The sequence below is a fragment of the Pelmatolapia mariae genome, linkage group LG22 (genome assembly GCF_036321145.2).
Source record: "Pelmatolapia mariae isolate MD_Pm_ZW linkage group LG22, Pm_UMD_F_2, whole genome shotgun sequence".
Lineage (NCBI taxonomy): Eukaryota > Metazoa > Chordata > Actinopteri > Cichliformes > Cichlidae > Pelmatolapia > Pelmatolapia mariae.
The window spans coordinates 7,237,803-7,255,135 of NC_086245.2; the positions used below are offsets into that span (position 1 = coordinate 7,237,803).

General features: G+C 39.9%; 1 protein-coding gene across 6 annotated transcripts in view; it reads left to right on the forward strand.

The window, feature by feature from the left end:
- The window catches only part of cica (capicua transcriptional repressor a), a 64,058-nt gene that overhangs the window by 22,536 nt on the left and 24,189 nt on the right, over nucleotides 1-17,333 (forward strand). For all 6 annotated transcript variants that reach the window (XM_065470383.1, XM_065470382.1, XM_065470381.1 and 3 more), the window contains 2 exons: nucleotides 10,080-10,211; nucleotides 12,577-12,730. In XM_065470383.1, coding sequence (XP_065326455.1) covers nucleotides 10,080-10,211; nucleotides 12,577-12,730 — 286 coding nt within the window. The remainder of the gene's footprint in view (nucleotides 1-10,079; nucleotides 10,212-12,576; nucleotides 12,731-17,333) is intronic.

A 17,333-nucleotide genomic window follows, 5' to 3' on the forward strand; every position in this document is an offset into this window, starting at 1 on the left:
AAGAGAGATTGAGTGCTTGTCCATAATTGGTAAACATAATGAGGTCTGTAAGCTGATACTTAGAAGAAAGAAGAATAGCTTAGAAAACTGCTTTCTAATGAGGCTTCTATATCAAGCAGGGTTCAGAAGTAGTGAACTCCATGGTTCTCTAAAGGTTGTAGGCCTATTATAAATCACTCTTACTAAAGTCTAATAAGACGTGGATAACTCCGGTTCTCAATTGAGACAGATTGTGCCACTAATTATATTCCATTTAAGAGTGTTTGCAGTCAACAGTACCTCACAGATTATCCATTATAGGGCAGATTTACTAATGACAGAGAAAGTGCAAAACCCTCAACGACTGTTGGGATTTACAAAAGAGGTGCAGTGAAAAATTAGCAATATTTGGAGGGGTAATTTTATACTCAATGAGGTGTTCAGTGCTCGAAATGGTTGCAGTAGTTGCCACTATGAGTGTTTTTGCAATTTCAGGAGAATCAGGGATATTTTCCACCGTTGTTCTTCCTCACATGGAGTGAATAGTCTGTTTCAAACACATTTGCATTTGTTTGAAACAGACATTTGGAACCACGCCTTGAGGTTTAGGTGAAGGAGCTGCCTGCATAGATCACGCAGGAGGGAGTGCACATGACGCCCACTCTTTAGTAATGAATGCACTGGACAATTATCTGCTCTATTCTCACATCAGCACAATCTGACATCGCACAGATGTTGTATTGGGGAGATGTTGTACGTGGATTTCTGTTGGGTGATATGAAGAATTCAGGGATGCACTGCATGTGTGAAAACAGCTAATTTATTTGTAATAAGTGCGTAATCGCTGATCAAGTCTGAGTGTTTTGCCAAAAGTTTGGGATCCTTTCTGTTGGTTGTCACCGAGCCATGGCTATCCACTGGCAGTAAATTTACTCTTTAAAGTAAGGGCGCAGTTGAAAGTACCAAGTAGAAAGCTTCACTTGAGTTGTTAGCAGATTACTCCCGCCTTCATCAAGCCTGCTCTTGGTAGATTACGCTGGTGATTACTGAAATGAATCAGCTCTTCCTGTGTTCATAAATCACCCGCCTCAACTTTCCCCTTCCTCTGGACCTTATTTGTGATTTTAGCTGCACACTAATGTGCACTGCATAAGCTGGATTTATAGTACTATGTTAAATCTGTGGTTGCTACAGCCTACAGTGTAGCTTGATCTCCACAGAAATGTAACTATAGGTTACAGCGACACGGATCTCACAAACTGTGACAGGTCTGTTCAATAATAATAACAAATGCATTTTATTTTCTTAGGGTTTTAATTTTAGCTATCTTGCTCGGTAGGCTGTAGATGTTAGTTTTTTGCCAGTGTATTCATATACACAGAATATGTGTAGACTCCGTTTGTTCTGAATCCTTTTCTCCTTCCTGTGATTCAGTAATAGTAACTGTCGTTAAAGATTTATTAGCTCCAAGCCCATCATGAACGGCTCGGTTTCACTCCTGATGGCAGAGCAATGCAGACACACCAGGGTGCACCAAATATAAATGCAAACAGTACTGCACTGCTAATTCAAATTAGTATTGCAATATTCTAACTGTTGTTATCCATGTGCACTAAAGAGTGAGGACGTAACAATTCTGAAGCTAAGACTAAAACCTCAGTAAAATATTTTGCATTATCCATTGTTCCCTGACCCAAAGCAGAGCTGCTCGCCTAACGAAAGCTGTAATGTTCATGCAGTGAGGGAAATATAAACACATCAGAATGACTGAGTTTATTCTTTGTTTAAGAGCTAATTATGATCAAGTGATGTGGACTGTGGTAAAAAATGATTCTCTATTTTTTGTTGTTGCTTGTGTAGTAACCAGAGTTGCTTACAGTTTTTTATATTTTTATTAGTTACGTTGTTTAAAAATGTTTTGTTTCAATTTAGTTTTATTTAGTTTTTGCTAGTTTCAGTTTTGGTGATTATTTTAATTAGGGGCAGATTTAAAGAGTCCAGAATAGCTAGGTGATAGGTTACAGTCATGCAGTGATCCCGGTCTGAGATGACTCTAGTTGCGTTGGCAAATGTAACCGTGCTGACAAAGAGTAAAAATGGGGAAAATTTGTCCAGATTTTTATTTTATTTTCAGTAGTTTTGTTTTATTTCTTTTCTTTTTTTTTCAAAATCTAATTCGTATCTTTATTTCAGTTAAGTAAAAGGTTATTTTCACAGCTACTTTTAGATTACTGTGTTTAGTTCACTATTATAACCTTGGCTTGAACTAAGCTGTAGTTTTTGCAACACAACTACTAGGCAGCTAGGAAGAAACCAGAGCACCAGCACTGACCCAACAGAAATTTTTTATAACACATGTGACAGAAAGTAAAATTAATATTCTTTTCTCCTTTAATTTCACTCGACTGTGACTCTTCTACCAGAAGCTGAGACCAGTTTAAATGAATCCTCTCACCCAGTCAGGTGGTGGGATGTAAGAAAATTGGCTAGCGAGAAATGGAGGTGCTTGGGTTCATCATCTACTTTGTGCTTGTTTCCATGCCAACTTTGTGATATTACAGCCTGGGCAAGCTCAGAAATGTTACTTTGAATATATGAATGACGAAGATTGTTTCCATTTAAAATGCCTGATTTCTCATTTTGTGTCATTTTGATGCAGCACTTTGTAAATCTGAAAACTGAAAGTGGAGGATATTGGCAATTTATAGGTTGGTTGGTTTCACGGTTGATAGTGATGTAGAAGCAGAATATTTTGCACAGGCAGTCACGTAGACGAGGATAAACATAGACATAACTGCAGATTAGTTTAAGACAGGGGTTCTTTAAGTTTTAATGACTGAATGAAGGGAGCCATGATACGAATGAAGGCTACAGAAGATAAACGCACACATCAGACAAAATAACGCTAAAAGCTGACATTTATTTATTAAACATGAAGATAACAGAGAGCTTCATGAGAACCTGCTGACAGAGAGAGTAAGAGAGTGCCTGTATACCACATGAACACGTTATTTTTATCATTAGTGTTACTGGGATTAGTATTAGTATGTTTAAATGATTGGAGAAGTTCAGCACATCAACATAGTGTCTCTTACCTGTGGCCATTTCCTCCTGGCCAGAGTTTTCTTGATGCCCGTCTCCATCTCCGTCTCTGACATGTCAAGGGTGGATTGCTTGCGATCTTAGATTGGACTTGTTGATGGTGGAGAAGGTTTTGTTTTATTTATATGTCAAACACAGAGGCCACTCTCTTTGTACGCTTGTTTAAGTGCAGAGTGTCGACACTCGGAGTCCGTCGGTGCTACGTAGAGCTTTGTCCAAGGGGCTGTGTCAAAAATATGTGCATTAGCTGGTAATGTTGGATGCTTTTATTCATGTCTTTGTTCCTAAGTAAACAGCAGTTCTGATATACGTATAAAGAACGTCTTTGTCGTAAAGTAAAAGTGTATTAACAGCAAAAATTGCGCAGTAGAGCCACTGTCTGTGGTTCTTTCTCTTCATCGTGAACTTTGCTTACATTTCCTTTCCTCTTTAAACAATTAATTAGCATTTGATCCACGTGTGATGTCATCCCCATCAGGCTATGTGTTTTTGGCTTTTTGGTATCTGTAGCCTTTGCATTAATTGTACTGGTTGTATCGTGTGTGCAAACAAAATGAAACCTTAAATCCTGCACGAGCCTGAAGGAGTCATTGAAACTCACTGAGGTCGATGAGTAATGGCCTTTACGGCCTATCATGACTTCACTCCTCGGTCAGTTGCTCTAGTGTTAAGGTTGCTGGTTTATGTTTCAAAATGCATTTGTTGCTTTTAGATTGTTTGTAATGCAGTACGGATCTTGGTTTTTGTTGGTATTTGTATTTTTCGGTGCTGTTTTTCAAAAATGGTAGTGGCTGTTAGATATATCAGGATATGCGTGGGGAGATGAAATTGCTTTCAATATTTGGCGCACCCACAGGTCAGTAAAATATTACTGAGGGCCACCAAAAAAAATTTGTTCTCCTAGTGGGCACTTGAAAGTGGCTACAGAAGCAAGTTAGTGCCCACAGATAAAATGTTAAAATGTTGAACTCAACATCAGAAATAAACATGTTTACACCCTGGGACAGCAAACTATTTTGGTCTTTATTGATAGTTACCACATATATATAAACTGTATGGGGGTGATTGTTTTTAACTCATTCTCTTGGATGCTGGTGAGGCTGAAAGTTAGGTTCAATTTCAATTCAGTTCAATTTTATTTATACAGCGCCAAATCACAGCAACAGTCGCCTCAAGACGCTTAGTATTATAAGGTAGACCCTACAATAATATATGCCGAGAAAAACCCAGCAATCATATGACCCCCTATGAGCAAGCACTTTGGCAATAGTGGGAATGAAAAACTCCCTTTTAACAGGAAGAAACCTCCAGCTGACCCAGGCTCAGGGAGGGGCGGGGCCATCTGCTATGACAGGACAAAAAACATGCTTTGGAAGAGAGGCAGTTATTAATAACAAGTGATTCAGTGCAGAGGGGTCTGTTAACACATCGTGAGTAAGAAAGGTGACTGAAGAAGAAATACTCAATGCATCATGGGAATCCCCCAGCAGCCTACATCTAATGCAGCATAACTAAGGGAGGATTCAGGGTCACCTGATCCAGCCCTAACTACGTTTATGCTTAGAGGCTTGGCTGCTTACATGGACAGCTCTCCTCATTAACTGGACTCACTGAAAACTGGTCTGATCCACTGTGGTTGGGGCATTGGTGCCTTTATAGCATTTTTAATGCAGTTATCTGACAAATAATATGGTTTTGTTGTGTAGTTATTTGTTTAGTTTGTGCTCCAGTCTGGATGAGTGAAATTGTGCAGCTTAATTAGTATATTACTATTGCCAGGTAACAGTTTATGGATGCAGCTCAACAGAGTTTCCCCTCATCCAAATATGGTAACTTCCCGAACCAAGATGGCATTTTCCCAGATGCAAAAATGCAGGATTCAAAAAGTAGAGTCAAGAAAATGATGGTTGGATACAACTGTGTCTTTGTCCATGTTTTATGTTCAGCCTACACTTTAAAGCCATGAACACAAGTGACAAAACTATCAGCTTTGCTTCTCGAGGATCTTTGAGTTCCTTAAGTTATGATTTCATATCCTCCTTTGTGATTAAATGATAATATCTTGTCTTGACTCAAATGTTAAAAATGACTTTAAAGTGAAACAGTTTCTTCTGAGGTATGAATATCGAAAGCTTTGATACATCAGTCGCTCTGGCAACCACTCAGACCCGCTGCTCGCTGTGTGTAATCTGTGACTCAGTGTGTGTAGTGTCACAGTTATCGAGTGTGCAGCGGGTGTCACCCTCTTTATATGTGTACGCATGTGTGTGAGCACGCGTGTGTGTAAGGGAGTGATAAGGGGTGTTTCACTTTAAACTTAAAAAGGGCGAGAATATCGACATGTCTAGACATGCAAGACTGAGAGCGGGAGTGCAGAGAGCAACAAGGACATTCACACCTCCTACACACAACACACACACACACAGACACAAACAAACATGCAAGCACGCACACTCGTTCCAGACAATCAACAACCTCAGACAGGGCATTAAGGGCAGGTCCAGCGTGATGTGAATGTGTTTCATTGCTCTCAGCAGAAAAAGGAGCAATCGTATTGCTGGCGTGTTGTCATGGATACACTGTTTCCACCGGTAGAATTAGTGCAGTAAAGCGTTCAGGCCTGAGCTGATTACCGGTGTGCACTTTTCTCTCCCCCCTCTCTCCTTCTCTCTCCCTCTCTCTCCCTATCACATCCCTCGCACTGCTGCTAACAGCCACCTGCCTCTGTAGCGTAACGTTTCCTCCGCCATACATTTTTTAAAACACCTAGAGCCATCGCGGGCCCAGAAACAAACACAGAAGAAGGCAGAGCAGGCCCCACGGCTGAGATGTCTCCTAAATATAGCCCAGCTCAAGTGCAGCTGCATTAGCATCACAAGTTTCATTACTGCTCTCTTTGAGTGCATCTGCAGTCTTCAGTGACAGAGAAGAAGGAGGAATAAGAGCTCAGAAGTAGCTCAGGAGCTGTTTTATTGCTATACTTTCCACCCACGGGAGCGATTATTAGGAAAGGTCTAGTGGTAGTAACGTGCAGTCATGGGTCAGATGCATAGTTTTCCCCACTTTAAATCGTGTGCAAGTCTTTATCAGTTCAGCCTTTTGCTTGTCACTCCTGTCAGTGATAGAGTAAACCAATAAAAACATCTGATGTAGATATCCGAGCAGTGCTTCTCTGTGATAGTTTCACAACTCACTACTGTCATTAGTTGATCAGTGCACTTCACCTCTTCCGAGTGTTAGCATGTCCTTAAAATGTTCAAAGTATCTCTAGCCAGGTTTTTCATAGCTAAAATAACCTAAACCGAAAAATAAAACTACCCACCGTTGCATTTGGCCATATTCTGGTATGTCACAACCACAGAGAGTATAAAATGTGGACATAATCACCATGACATCACCCACTGGTTTGTGAAGGCAGTTATGAAGCCTTGCGCCGAGCATTTTAGCTGTCGCCATCTTAGTGTTTTGAAACTGGATGTGATGAGTGAGGGTTAGATCTCGCTAATGGCTTGTAAATCACAGGAGACAAGAAACCCCCTCCCTGCTATCACCAATGAGCTTCAGACTTTGCTTTTTTGACAAAGCTAATGGTTAAGACCTCCAAGTATGCCTTCGCCTTAGTTATCCCGCTATAGGCTCATGCTGCTCGGGACTTCCCCTCGTTTTACTAACCATATTTTATATACCACAGCTTCATGTCTGTCATTGTGTCTCTCTTTTTTCTCTCCCTTCAACCCCAAACTGGTCACAGCAGGTGGCTGCCACTCCCTGAGCATGGTTATGTTGGAGGTCTCTTCCTGTTAAAACAATGTTCTTCTCCCCGCTCTTGCCAAATAGTTGCTTGTGTGTCTGTTACAATACCATGTTTGCAATGTAAAGTGCCTTGTGTGTACGATATGTTTAAATTTAGAGATTTTAGCCTTTACACACATGTACTACACAGATGAGCAGGTTGTAGTAGTAATTATTGTAATTGACCACATCTGTGGTTGGAAACAGCAAAATGTGTTGCATGTCGACAGTTTGAAATTCACGCTTCTTTCTATTGTTACAATAATTCGTGACATTATAACCGTATCCTATTGAGCTGCTCATTTAAACTAGCAGACTGTCATTAGTTACACTTTATTTGAAAGGGTCTTAATTCTCTTAATTTGGTCTTATAGCCAATTCAAGAAATGTCTTCACTGAATATTCTACAGTAACAAATGTCTGCATCAGGACTTATTTGATTATTAGGATCCCCATTAGCTGTAACACAAAGCACAGCTATTCCTTCTGGGGTGGGCGTGTATATTAACACATTTTAAAACAGTGATGTAAAACAGTGTGACTTCTCATAAGCCTTTAACTTGTGGATGAGGTGTAACCAGTTGCCCAGAAGTCATGTGACGTGTCATATAGCTGTGACAGAAGTCTGTATGAATCGGTTTATCACAAATGAAGTGTGTCATGTGTTTCAGTCAAGCAGTATACATAAATAGCCATAGACCTGCCTGTAATTTGCCACACACAGAAATCCCGTGTAATTGTGTTTGGGATTGTTTGTTTATGTCTCGTGTTTATGTAATGAACGGTTGCTATGGTTGCTATCAAATGTGGTCTCTGCTCTTCCTTAAAATGTCTGCATCAGCTGATTTGTCCTTGATTGAGACCTTCAACCTCACGGGTTTAAGAGCAGTGCAGCTGGATTTTACCTTCAATCAACTAATGAGGAAAACAACAATAACGTGTGTGAATTGTTTTGCATTTAAGGACTTTCCCGGGCATCTTAGCAAAGCGTCTTGTGGTGTATAAAGAATTTGAATAAGCCTCACTTCCTCAACTGAAGTTCCCCCTACAAGCAGTAGTATAAACTTGCAGAAAGAAGTACGGAGTCCAGAAGTCTCAGTGCTGTGATCTTAGTCATGTGATACGAGAATCTGCATCTAAAGGATTTCTTAAACACAGTGAAACTAACAGCAGCTACAGTACATCCAAGATGCACTTCTTTTTCCTACTTGTCTAGCTCAGCAGTATCTAGATCTTCATTTAGAAGAGCAATAGCTGGCAAATGGTTAGCTATATTTAGACCATTTTAATACTTAATTATATAATTATAAATGGAAATGGAAACTGGACATCTCAGTGCTGCAGCGAAGAGTTCACAGCCAGTTCGTTTCCACCAGGCTGGACTTGAATCTGGACTAATGGAGGCAGGGGAGGAACAGAGAGCTGGGAGTAACTGAAGCTGAACGCTTTATCAAATAAACTCACTAAAGATGTCTAAAATACCATGCCTCTTTAATTAATATAACTAGAAAGGTTAGTGGTGTATAATTCGACAGTTTGACAAGTTTATGTAGCTTAGTTTCCACTAACCTTGTGAGTCTCTTCTTTTACACGCTAACATGCTGGTGTTTAGCAGGTTTCGTTTCTGCTGAGTTTACCACCTTGGTTAAGGATATCAGCATGTTCACATTCACTAAGTAGCCTGAAACATGAAAAAACAGCTGTGGTGAATGGGAATGTTTTTGGTTTTACAGGGTCAGTCATTAACAGACAACTGTGCAGGGGTTTTCTCCATGCAGGAATCTTTTGTGCGCCCCAAAAATGCTTTAACCCAGAAGGATATTGTAATAAATATATTGAAATCAAATTATGCTTGAACTTTTCATTTGCTCAGCAGTAAAACACTGTAGAATTTGGTCTATAAAATGTTCAGAAGGAGCATAAGAATGCATTAATTTATGTAATGTAAGGCCAAAGAATCACTTACTTTATGTGAATTAAACATGCCTACTAGGATCCCCATAGACCCATTTCAGCCAGCTCAGAATGAGTGGTGGCAAACCAGTGTTTACCAGCATCCAGACTCATCCTCAATGAACTGTGAACATTGAGTAAAAAATTAATGTTAGTCCAATGTTGTTGAGATGTTTTAGCCTTTAACAACATCCTGGTTCAACAGACAGTCGTTGCCATTCCAGGGAAATATTGGAAATACATAATTATTAGGGCAATTCATTGGACTAGGGCAGTTCTTTAAATTATTTTATTTGTATGTTCAAACATATTGTGAAATATTTGTATTAGGGAAAAAAATCTCTAGTAAAGGAAACTACTCCAGGAAAAAATACGTACCCAGTGAAGGCTTGACTATAAAATTTACAGTAAATGTATGTACGTATGAACATTATGGCATTCTGTTTGTTTTTTAAAATATTAATTGTAACTACTTTTCAACATCTCCTTTTATTTTACTCAAGTTACTGAAGCAACCTTGCAAAAAGGTGTTGTAAAATTACTGTTAAAAGAAAGACTGAGGAACGAGTTTTAGTTTTGAAATGTCATCAAACTGCCTCTCGTGCCAAGCTCCTCTTTCAACCTGATATCAGCAGTATTTACCTGGAATATATATCACATATGGTCAAACAACAACTTCTCTGTGATTTTACAGTATGATTTAGGGGAAAAATACTGTTGGGTCCTTATTTTGGACCCATGATGCATTGTAACGCTGTAAGATGGCAGCAGGAGAAGTTGCTCTAAACTCTTTGAATTTATTGCATTTTGTTTTGCGGTGTCGTTTGTGTCAGCTTGAAATAGATCCCACTACAGAGAGAGTTCAGCTGAGAGTCTGAAGTTCGGCAGGGGTCTAGACAGCGAGTAGACTGGAGTCTGGAATCTGTGTGGATAAAATAACAGGTTCCCTCATCACATCGCACACCACATGACCCCTCAACTCTCATTATCCTGAGGGCTCATCTGCATGTGTGTGTGCTGGAGACAGGTGCTGACTAGGTGACTGAGTACACAACTCCTTTCATGGTCTCCAGACACATTTTGTCAAAGTGTGGTTTTTAGTATCGCTTTAACAGCAGTGATGGTCACACAAGACTTCACATGCTGCCAGCGGGCAGAGTGATACTTTCTGTTTACAGGCAGTGATACTGAGGCAGATAAACATGATGACATTTCACTTTTTCTCTCTCCCTCTTTCCCTTCTCTTCCCACAGTTTGGACCAACGTGGAGCCTCGGTCGGTGCCAGTGTTCCCTTGGCATTCGCTGGTCCCTTTCCTGGAGCCCAGCCAATCGGGAGCGGCTGCCCAGCCCGTTGATGGCCAACAGCTTGTCAATCAGAGCAAAGGTACCAAATGACCATATTCCTTTTCTGTACACACAACCTCGTAAGGTTTTACTCAGGAGAGGTGTGCCGAAGACGGATTCGTGCCCTAATAACAGTTTTATAAACAGTTTTCCCACAATAAAATATTCATAACAGGAAACGGCATGCAGGGATATGTTCTCAAATAACGCCTGCCAAAACAGTCAAGTACAAATCAACAGCCAAGTCAGTGTTTCCCAAAACAGTTGCGACAGGATTGCAAATCACCACAGTTGGTGTTCACACCATTATTATTCTCGTAACATTGTTGATAACACTATTTATTGAGTCAAGTACTGAAATCTATTCAAAGACTGATTTGAGCAGGTGGGGATTGTCAGTAAGCTACAAGCTAATTTGGAAACAGAAATCTCTTTTGTACACATCTTAATGGGATTTTATTTTAGGCCCTTTAAGTCATATTTTTAAGAGCAAAGAGGTTCTGCTTACCACCTCTCTATTTATATCTGCTACTGGAGTAGCTTTGCATGATTCACAGTTCAAAATAAACAACTAGCTTTAGCTCCTCCCAGCTTTCATCTGATTGGCTGCTCCTTACAAATAGAGGTTTGAACAGCAGGTGGAAACCAAAAGTACTAAAAACTGTCTCACACCCAGCATTTTGAGCTGTCTGAAGCCTGAGCCTTTCAGCCACAGGGATTTTACATGTTAACCTCATTATTTGAGACTTCATCCATGTTTAATATGATCTCTACCACTTTAACAGTACATACCACATATGAGAGAAAATAAGGAAAACTAGAGTGGGTCCACTTAGAAGGTCACAACTTAAAATTGCTTGTTTTATCTGCTCAGAAAATCAGAGTAGCTGGTGATAATTTCCCAATGAGCTGACCTGCTCACGAGTATTTAGCAGCATTTGCTGCACACACCGGCATTTTCAGCCAAAGTTAGTGTTTTTATAAACACTTAGCCACCAAGACATCACTCATTAGTTTTTGGATTACCAGTTTGAAGGTTAGAGTTTGGCGTTTGGCCTATTGCCATCTCGGCTCTGTGAAACCGAATATGACTATATTTAGATGAGAGAATAGAGCTGATCAGCTAATGCCTAGCTAATTTGGTTAGCAAAGTGTATCTGTTATATACACAGACTGTATAAAAAAGATAGTTGTAGCTTCTGCATCTAAAATGTGAAGACAGTGCAGTTTTGGTCACTAGTTTAAACTTCTACTGAAATGCAGCACAATGTTTATTGTTTGAAAGCAGTATGAAGCATGGCGTGCTTTAGGGTGGGCCTACTAAGAGTTGCTGTGTAAGCATGCAGCGCCTCTTAGTTTCTCTGTGAAATCCACCACTCACTTATCATGTCTGGTTTCAAAACATCAAGATGACGATGCAGAAAAACTGATCTTGAGGCTTCACAGTGGCACTGAACTGCCCACTTGGTGACAGTCAGTGGTTATTTAGAGTAAGTGGTTTTATTATTTTAGAAGTCAACAGGGGTAAAACCAAAATTTTCCTTACTGGAGAAAGTGAACAGCCAACTCTTTTGAGCGTGTTGATGTGACTGAGAAATACTTTGACAGAAAATTAGAGAAATAACAGTGAGAAAACAAAATTAACATTAAGAGAGGGAGCGAAGAAAGAAAACCCCACTCTGTTTCGCATCTGTGAAAGTGGAATAGATAACTTTGTTGGACCCAGATCACCATGATCAAACTGCACCAAGTTACAAGATGAACATCATGTTGTATTAAATAAAAAATAAAATTAGCTTCGGAGACTATCATGAGGACAGTATTTGCTGAGGCCTTAAATCATGTCATTTTCTCATAAAGTTCTGCATCATAAGACTTCTGTTTTTGCCACTACTGGCTCCACTTTTTAGACCCAAAAGCTATGTCTTACCTTAAGACCCATTTTATTTTGTTAGATTTGTTCACCGCACAGCCTGACTGACTAAATGCTGCAGAGAGTGTTAGCTAAATAAGTAATGGTGAATTCAGAAGGTGAAGCCAGTCTCTATAAACCCGTCAAACCTTGAAAACAGAATAAATACAAGGAATACTCGGCTAAATCTTTCAGTCTGTGGATTTAATGGCCACATACTTATTTGATGTACAGATTTAGATTTTAACTTTTCAGAGAACAGTTTCTTTATGTTTGCCTCCATCTTACACAAGTATTTTTGTTACTACAGCAATAGATTATAACATAGATTGAGTCAGAGCTTGTCACACCTCCCACAGACAGTTGGCCAGAATACCTGCCATCAGCAAGCTGCATGCAGAGTAGCCCCATGTTTACACATACGCCACTGTTACTTTCATAAAGCTTCTCACTAACTGGCACATAAATGGCTTTTTTTTGGTAATATTTTCAGAGCCTCGCTGTGCTGTAGCTCTGGTGAGTGACGGGCGGTCAGGTCCTCCAGACCTGGAGAGAGGATCGCCATCATGTCCACCCCCAACGAATGACAATCCTCCTACAGACAGGGGTGGGGTGGACAGCGAGATGGAGAGTGACACCGATGACCCGTAAGTACAAAATGTTTGTTTGTTTGTTTTTTCATTTTATGCAGGGTTTCTTTCTGGCATGTGATATTTCGACGTGTACAGGGTCTTTTTACATGTTTTATTTGCTTGGATATTGAGGATTAAAGCCATAAAACACACTACAGTCAGCTGACTTCAGTTCCTGTGGGCATCAAAGGACAAGCACATGATTTGAAAGTGCATTAAGACCAGGAAGTACTACCCGCTGCTGTTAAAATGACCTGGAATTTCTTAATTGTTTTTTCTTTCCTATTGTTTTAAAGAGTTTTTATTCTTGTGAAGCACTTTGAACCTTTATATATGATTCAAGACTATAGAAGTGGTTGTGAGTGTACATGAGTCCAGGAGTGCCATGGGATTTTAAGTCAACCAAGCTTTATTACTTTAACTGCACAAATGGAATTTACATACATTCAGTGACCTGACTGACACATCAAAGGTTCTGATTGATAGAGAGGAGGATAACATTTGTGAGGGGTAAGGTTTCTTGTGTGGAGAAAACAAATAAAAACCCCTAAAGATGAAACAAAAGCTATCAGGAGAAATTACTCCAAAGGTTTCCTGTTTATGACTTCAGCTGGACTGGGGGTGTCAATGGCTTTCAGCATAAGTGCGTCATTTGTTTTTGAGGAGGTAACGACTAATGCCATTGGGCCAAATGAGTTAGAAAGGCACTTCAAAACCAAAGGTCCCTTTTCAGAGAAAGTTTGGCTGCTGTAAAAGAGCACAGGATGTTAACTAGAGAAGGCAAGAACGTCTGCTGGATTGTGTGGAAGTGTCGAATGATGAGGAGTGGGGTTTTAGTTTTAGTGGGGCTTATTGCAAAAGCGTCTTCATCTGACAATAAAATCAAAATTGTCATTCATGTCATTCTGGATAGCATAAAGGGCTTTTTCTCTGCAGATGAATGCTTGATTTCTCTTTGAAGAAAAGCTAGAAAACCACTGAGCTATACAAATAAAAATGGCCTGACTCTTTGCAAACAACTGCAAAGAAGGCATGCGAACAAAACTCTAATAATGTTGTGCATGCTGACCTCAGACAAGCAGCCAAAGCCGGATTTTTAACATGTAACAAAAGTAGAGCTGAGGCTTGTATCCTCCATTACAGCACAATCTGCATGGCCTCAACATTTTCCTGTGAAGTGCACTTTGTTCTGTTTGCCCTGTGTTGATACTTAAACACTAAAAGAAAGCTCTTGTGTGTAACCTCATTAGGATAGAGACTTGTGCCTGTGTGTGAGACTGTAGCCTAGGGTTCATGTTGTTCACTGGTAATGATGCGATAATTCGTCTCAGGCCTTGCACACAAAATAAGGAACCTAAAGGATAACTTTGTGTCTTTAAAGCTCTAAGCTCTTATCGATGATGACCCCAGCCCATATTCTGTGCTATCAGAGTATGTAAATATTGCTTTTGTTAAGCCGTTCCTCCAAGTGTTGGCAATGAGGAGGGGGAAAAAAGTCATTCTAACTGATACGCATAAAAAACAAGTTGTTTTTTGCTTTTCTCCAAAATATAGAGTTAGAGTTTAAAAAAATAGCAGATTATATGTAAGATATTGCTTTTTTTGAGTACCGAGGCCAACATTTATGAGTGCTGTTGGAGAAGAAGTGGAATAATCACAAAAAACAAAACACTGAATTTAAATTCAAGTGTAGAGGGTAGCGTGGTCCCCTGACCAATCAGAAGCCAGTCGACTGCCGAAGCGGTTTAGGTCTTATTTACATGCAAGTGCAGTCTTTATATCTGTCTGCTACTCACATATGAACTCAGTCACTTATTAGAGCGAGATAGCAAACAGTCTGGAAATCTGTTCCTATGTTTATCAGTAGCTGCTTGCTGGTCCCCTCACTTGCTGCTGAGGATATTTTATTCTAAAGTTTTTGTGTGTTTTTTTCAGAGTCTCGCTGAAACAACAAAGTGTTGTTAACCAGGGACCTTCTGTCCCTTCGTGCTCCATTTAAATGGTGTCAACTCATTTTGAGCAAACACTTCATACATAGTGTTTGTTTCCTTTCTGCGACTCTCGGTATGACTCATATAAAAAGCGGGTAGTAACTGTGGATTATATTAGATGCAGTTTGTCGGTATAGTTTGAATCTCCAGCTTTAAAACTCTCAAGGACTCTACACTTGGAACAGGTGTATTGAAATCCACCTTTGCCAGCAGAATTCAAAAGAAACAAACAACTTTTCTATCAGCTGCATCGGTGTGTGTGTGCTTAAGTGTGTGTGTGTGTCTGGCAGGAGTTGTATAGTCTGTGCTTGTTCATTCCTCTCAGTCTCAGGCTGCGTCTTTGCATCTGGCGGGGTTATTGCTCTTTCAGAGTGACTCAGACGGGCTGCGCGGCTGTCTGGCTGGTAGTGTGGTTATGAATGTTTCAGGGTCACTAGGCTCACAAAGGCTGCTGTCGCCAAAAGAAATAGATCAGCAATATCTTAACGTTACACTGCTTACACCTGTTATCTGCCTACGTCTCAATGGAGAGGACAGCGGCATTAATAAAAACAAAAAGTCTGCACAAAAAGAGCCGGTATATTAGCTCCGTTACCCTGTTTTTATTTTATTCGTTATCAGCCTCTTGTTATCGGTCCATTCCCAGTCTCTTGCTTTCTTTTTCTGCTTTTGTTCACTGCCACACAAAAGTGAAACATCCCCCTACACAAGCACATTCACACATACGCCTATAAACAGTACCGACTTTACCCAAAGTCCTTCTAGAAGAAAGTGTCTCAACTTGGCAGTTGTTCCTGTTAGCAAACACTAAGGCCCTGTCTGAGCGAGTGGGGAGAGAACCATAACTTTTGCTGCATGTAAAGAATCGCTAATTAAATCTGATAAAAACTGGCTTAAAAGTCAAAAAACTCCCGACGTTGTTTCGTGAAATCTGCCAAACTCCCCGACGGAAGCTTGTGTGCCATGTTAAACGTGTGGTTTAAACATGACCATGCCATGAGAAAAACACTATTTAAATTATTTAACCCTCAAGTGGCCAAGCTATTTTAGTTTTAGTAACTGTGACCTCCTTACCTTACCGTTAGTTGCAGGCTTATATTTAAGATTTTTGTTTGTACGTGTGCAGAAACATCTTCTACAACAGCAAATGTTACTATGCTAAATCTGTTAGCGTAGGTTTACTCCAACACACAGACGTGGGAAATTCCAATCAAATCAGTAGCTGTGATGTTAAAAAGCACATATATATTACCATTGTCCTTCCCACACCAATGGACCAATTCTCATTAAAAACGATGAACAGTTGGAGTAGAGGTGAAAATATTTCCTCACATAAATTTATGCCGGGAAACTTTTTTACAGTCAAAACTACCACATCAGCATATTACATATGTGTCTGGGGCAGTGTTGGGGAGTAAGGAATACATGTACCGCCGTTACGTATTTAAAATAAAAAATATGAGTAACTGTATTCCGTTACAGTTACTGTTAAAAAGGTGGTATTCAGAATACAATTACTTTGCTGAAATAAAGGGATTACATGGCGGTCTTTTCCTGTTTCATATGTTAGGCTATGCCCTCTCTATCTTTGGTAATTCCACGCCTGTGTCTCAATCTCGCGGCCCATGTCACCTCTACTTGCGGCCCACATAATGACGTGACAAAATGTTTTTAAAAATTATTCCTCTTCCCTTCTGTTTTTCTTTTCCTTCCTCTCTTTCCTATCACCCAGTCATGTCTGTCCCATATGTAACAACTGAAAATAAAATAAATAATAACAACAAAGGTTGATCAAATGGACCAATACGGCAATGCCATGATGATCCATTTGGCAAAATAAATCCATTTGGTATCCTTGTTGGTCTTCAGACAACAATTCTGACGGCTAAAGAACCAAATGGGACAGACAAAAAAAAAAAAAAAAATTATTGTTCAAAAAATTACTTAATATGAAGGCAATAGGCAGAGTGTAACAGGCATAGCCTCATGGGCTACATTTAGTGTAGCCCAGTTGTAAGTAAGCTATTAAGACTCGACTGTACGCTGTGTTCGTGTTTTCCTCCGAAACAATAAGTTCCGTTGGAGCAGCCTTTCAACGCCTCTCTCTGTCTCTCACTAGCAAAGTTGACCCAGACAACAAAGTAAAGCTAGCCCGACACAGAACCCGACGTATTAGCCAGAGGTCCCTTTACTACAGTTCGGAGCCGCGGACCTGTTTTATATACGCGCGGAATAGTTTTCTATACGAGATCGCTGCAAAAAGTGCAGCCTTACCTAATGTCAACCCTACTGTTACTCATTTATATTAAGATTTAAAAATCTAGTTGGTATTGGTATGGCGAGTAACCTTCAGTAATAGTAATAATTCACAGAGCAATAGTACATTTATGTAGCTGTAAAAAGCATGATAATATAATAGGTAATCCAAAGTATTCAGAATACCGTACTCTCATTGAGTAATGTAACGGAATACGTTACCAAATACATTTTGGAGCATGTAATCTGTAATCTGTAGTGGAATACATTTTAAAAGTAACCTTCCCAACACTGTTCTGGGGTCATGAATTGTATACTTGGCTACTTGAGGGTTAAGAGTGAGTATCTAATTTTGAAGACTTTGTACACTG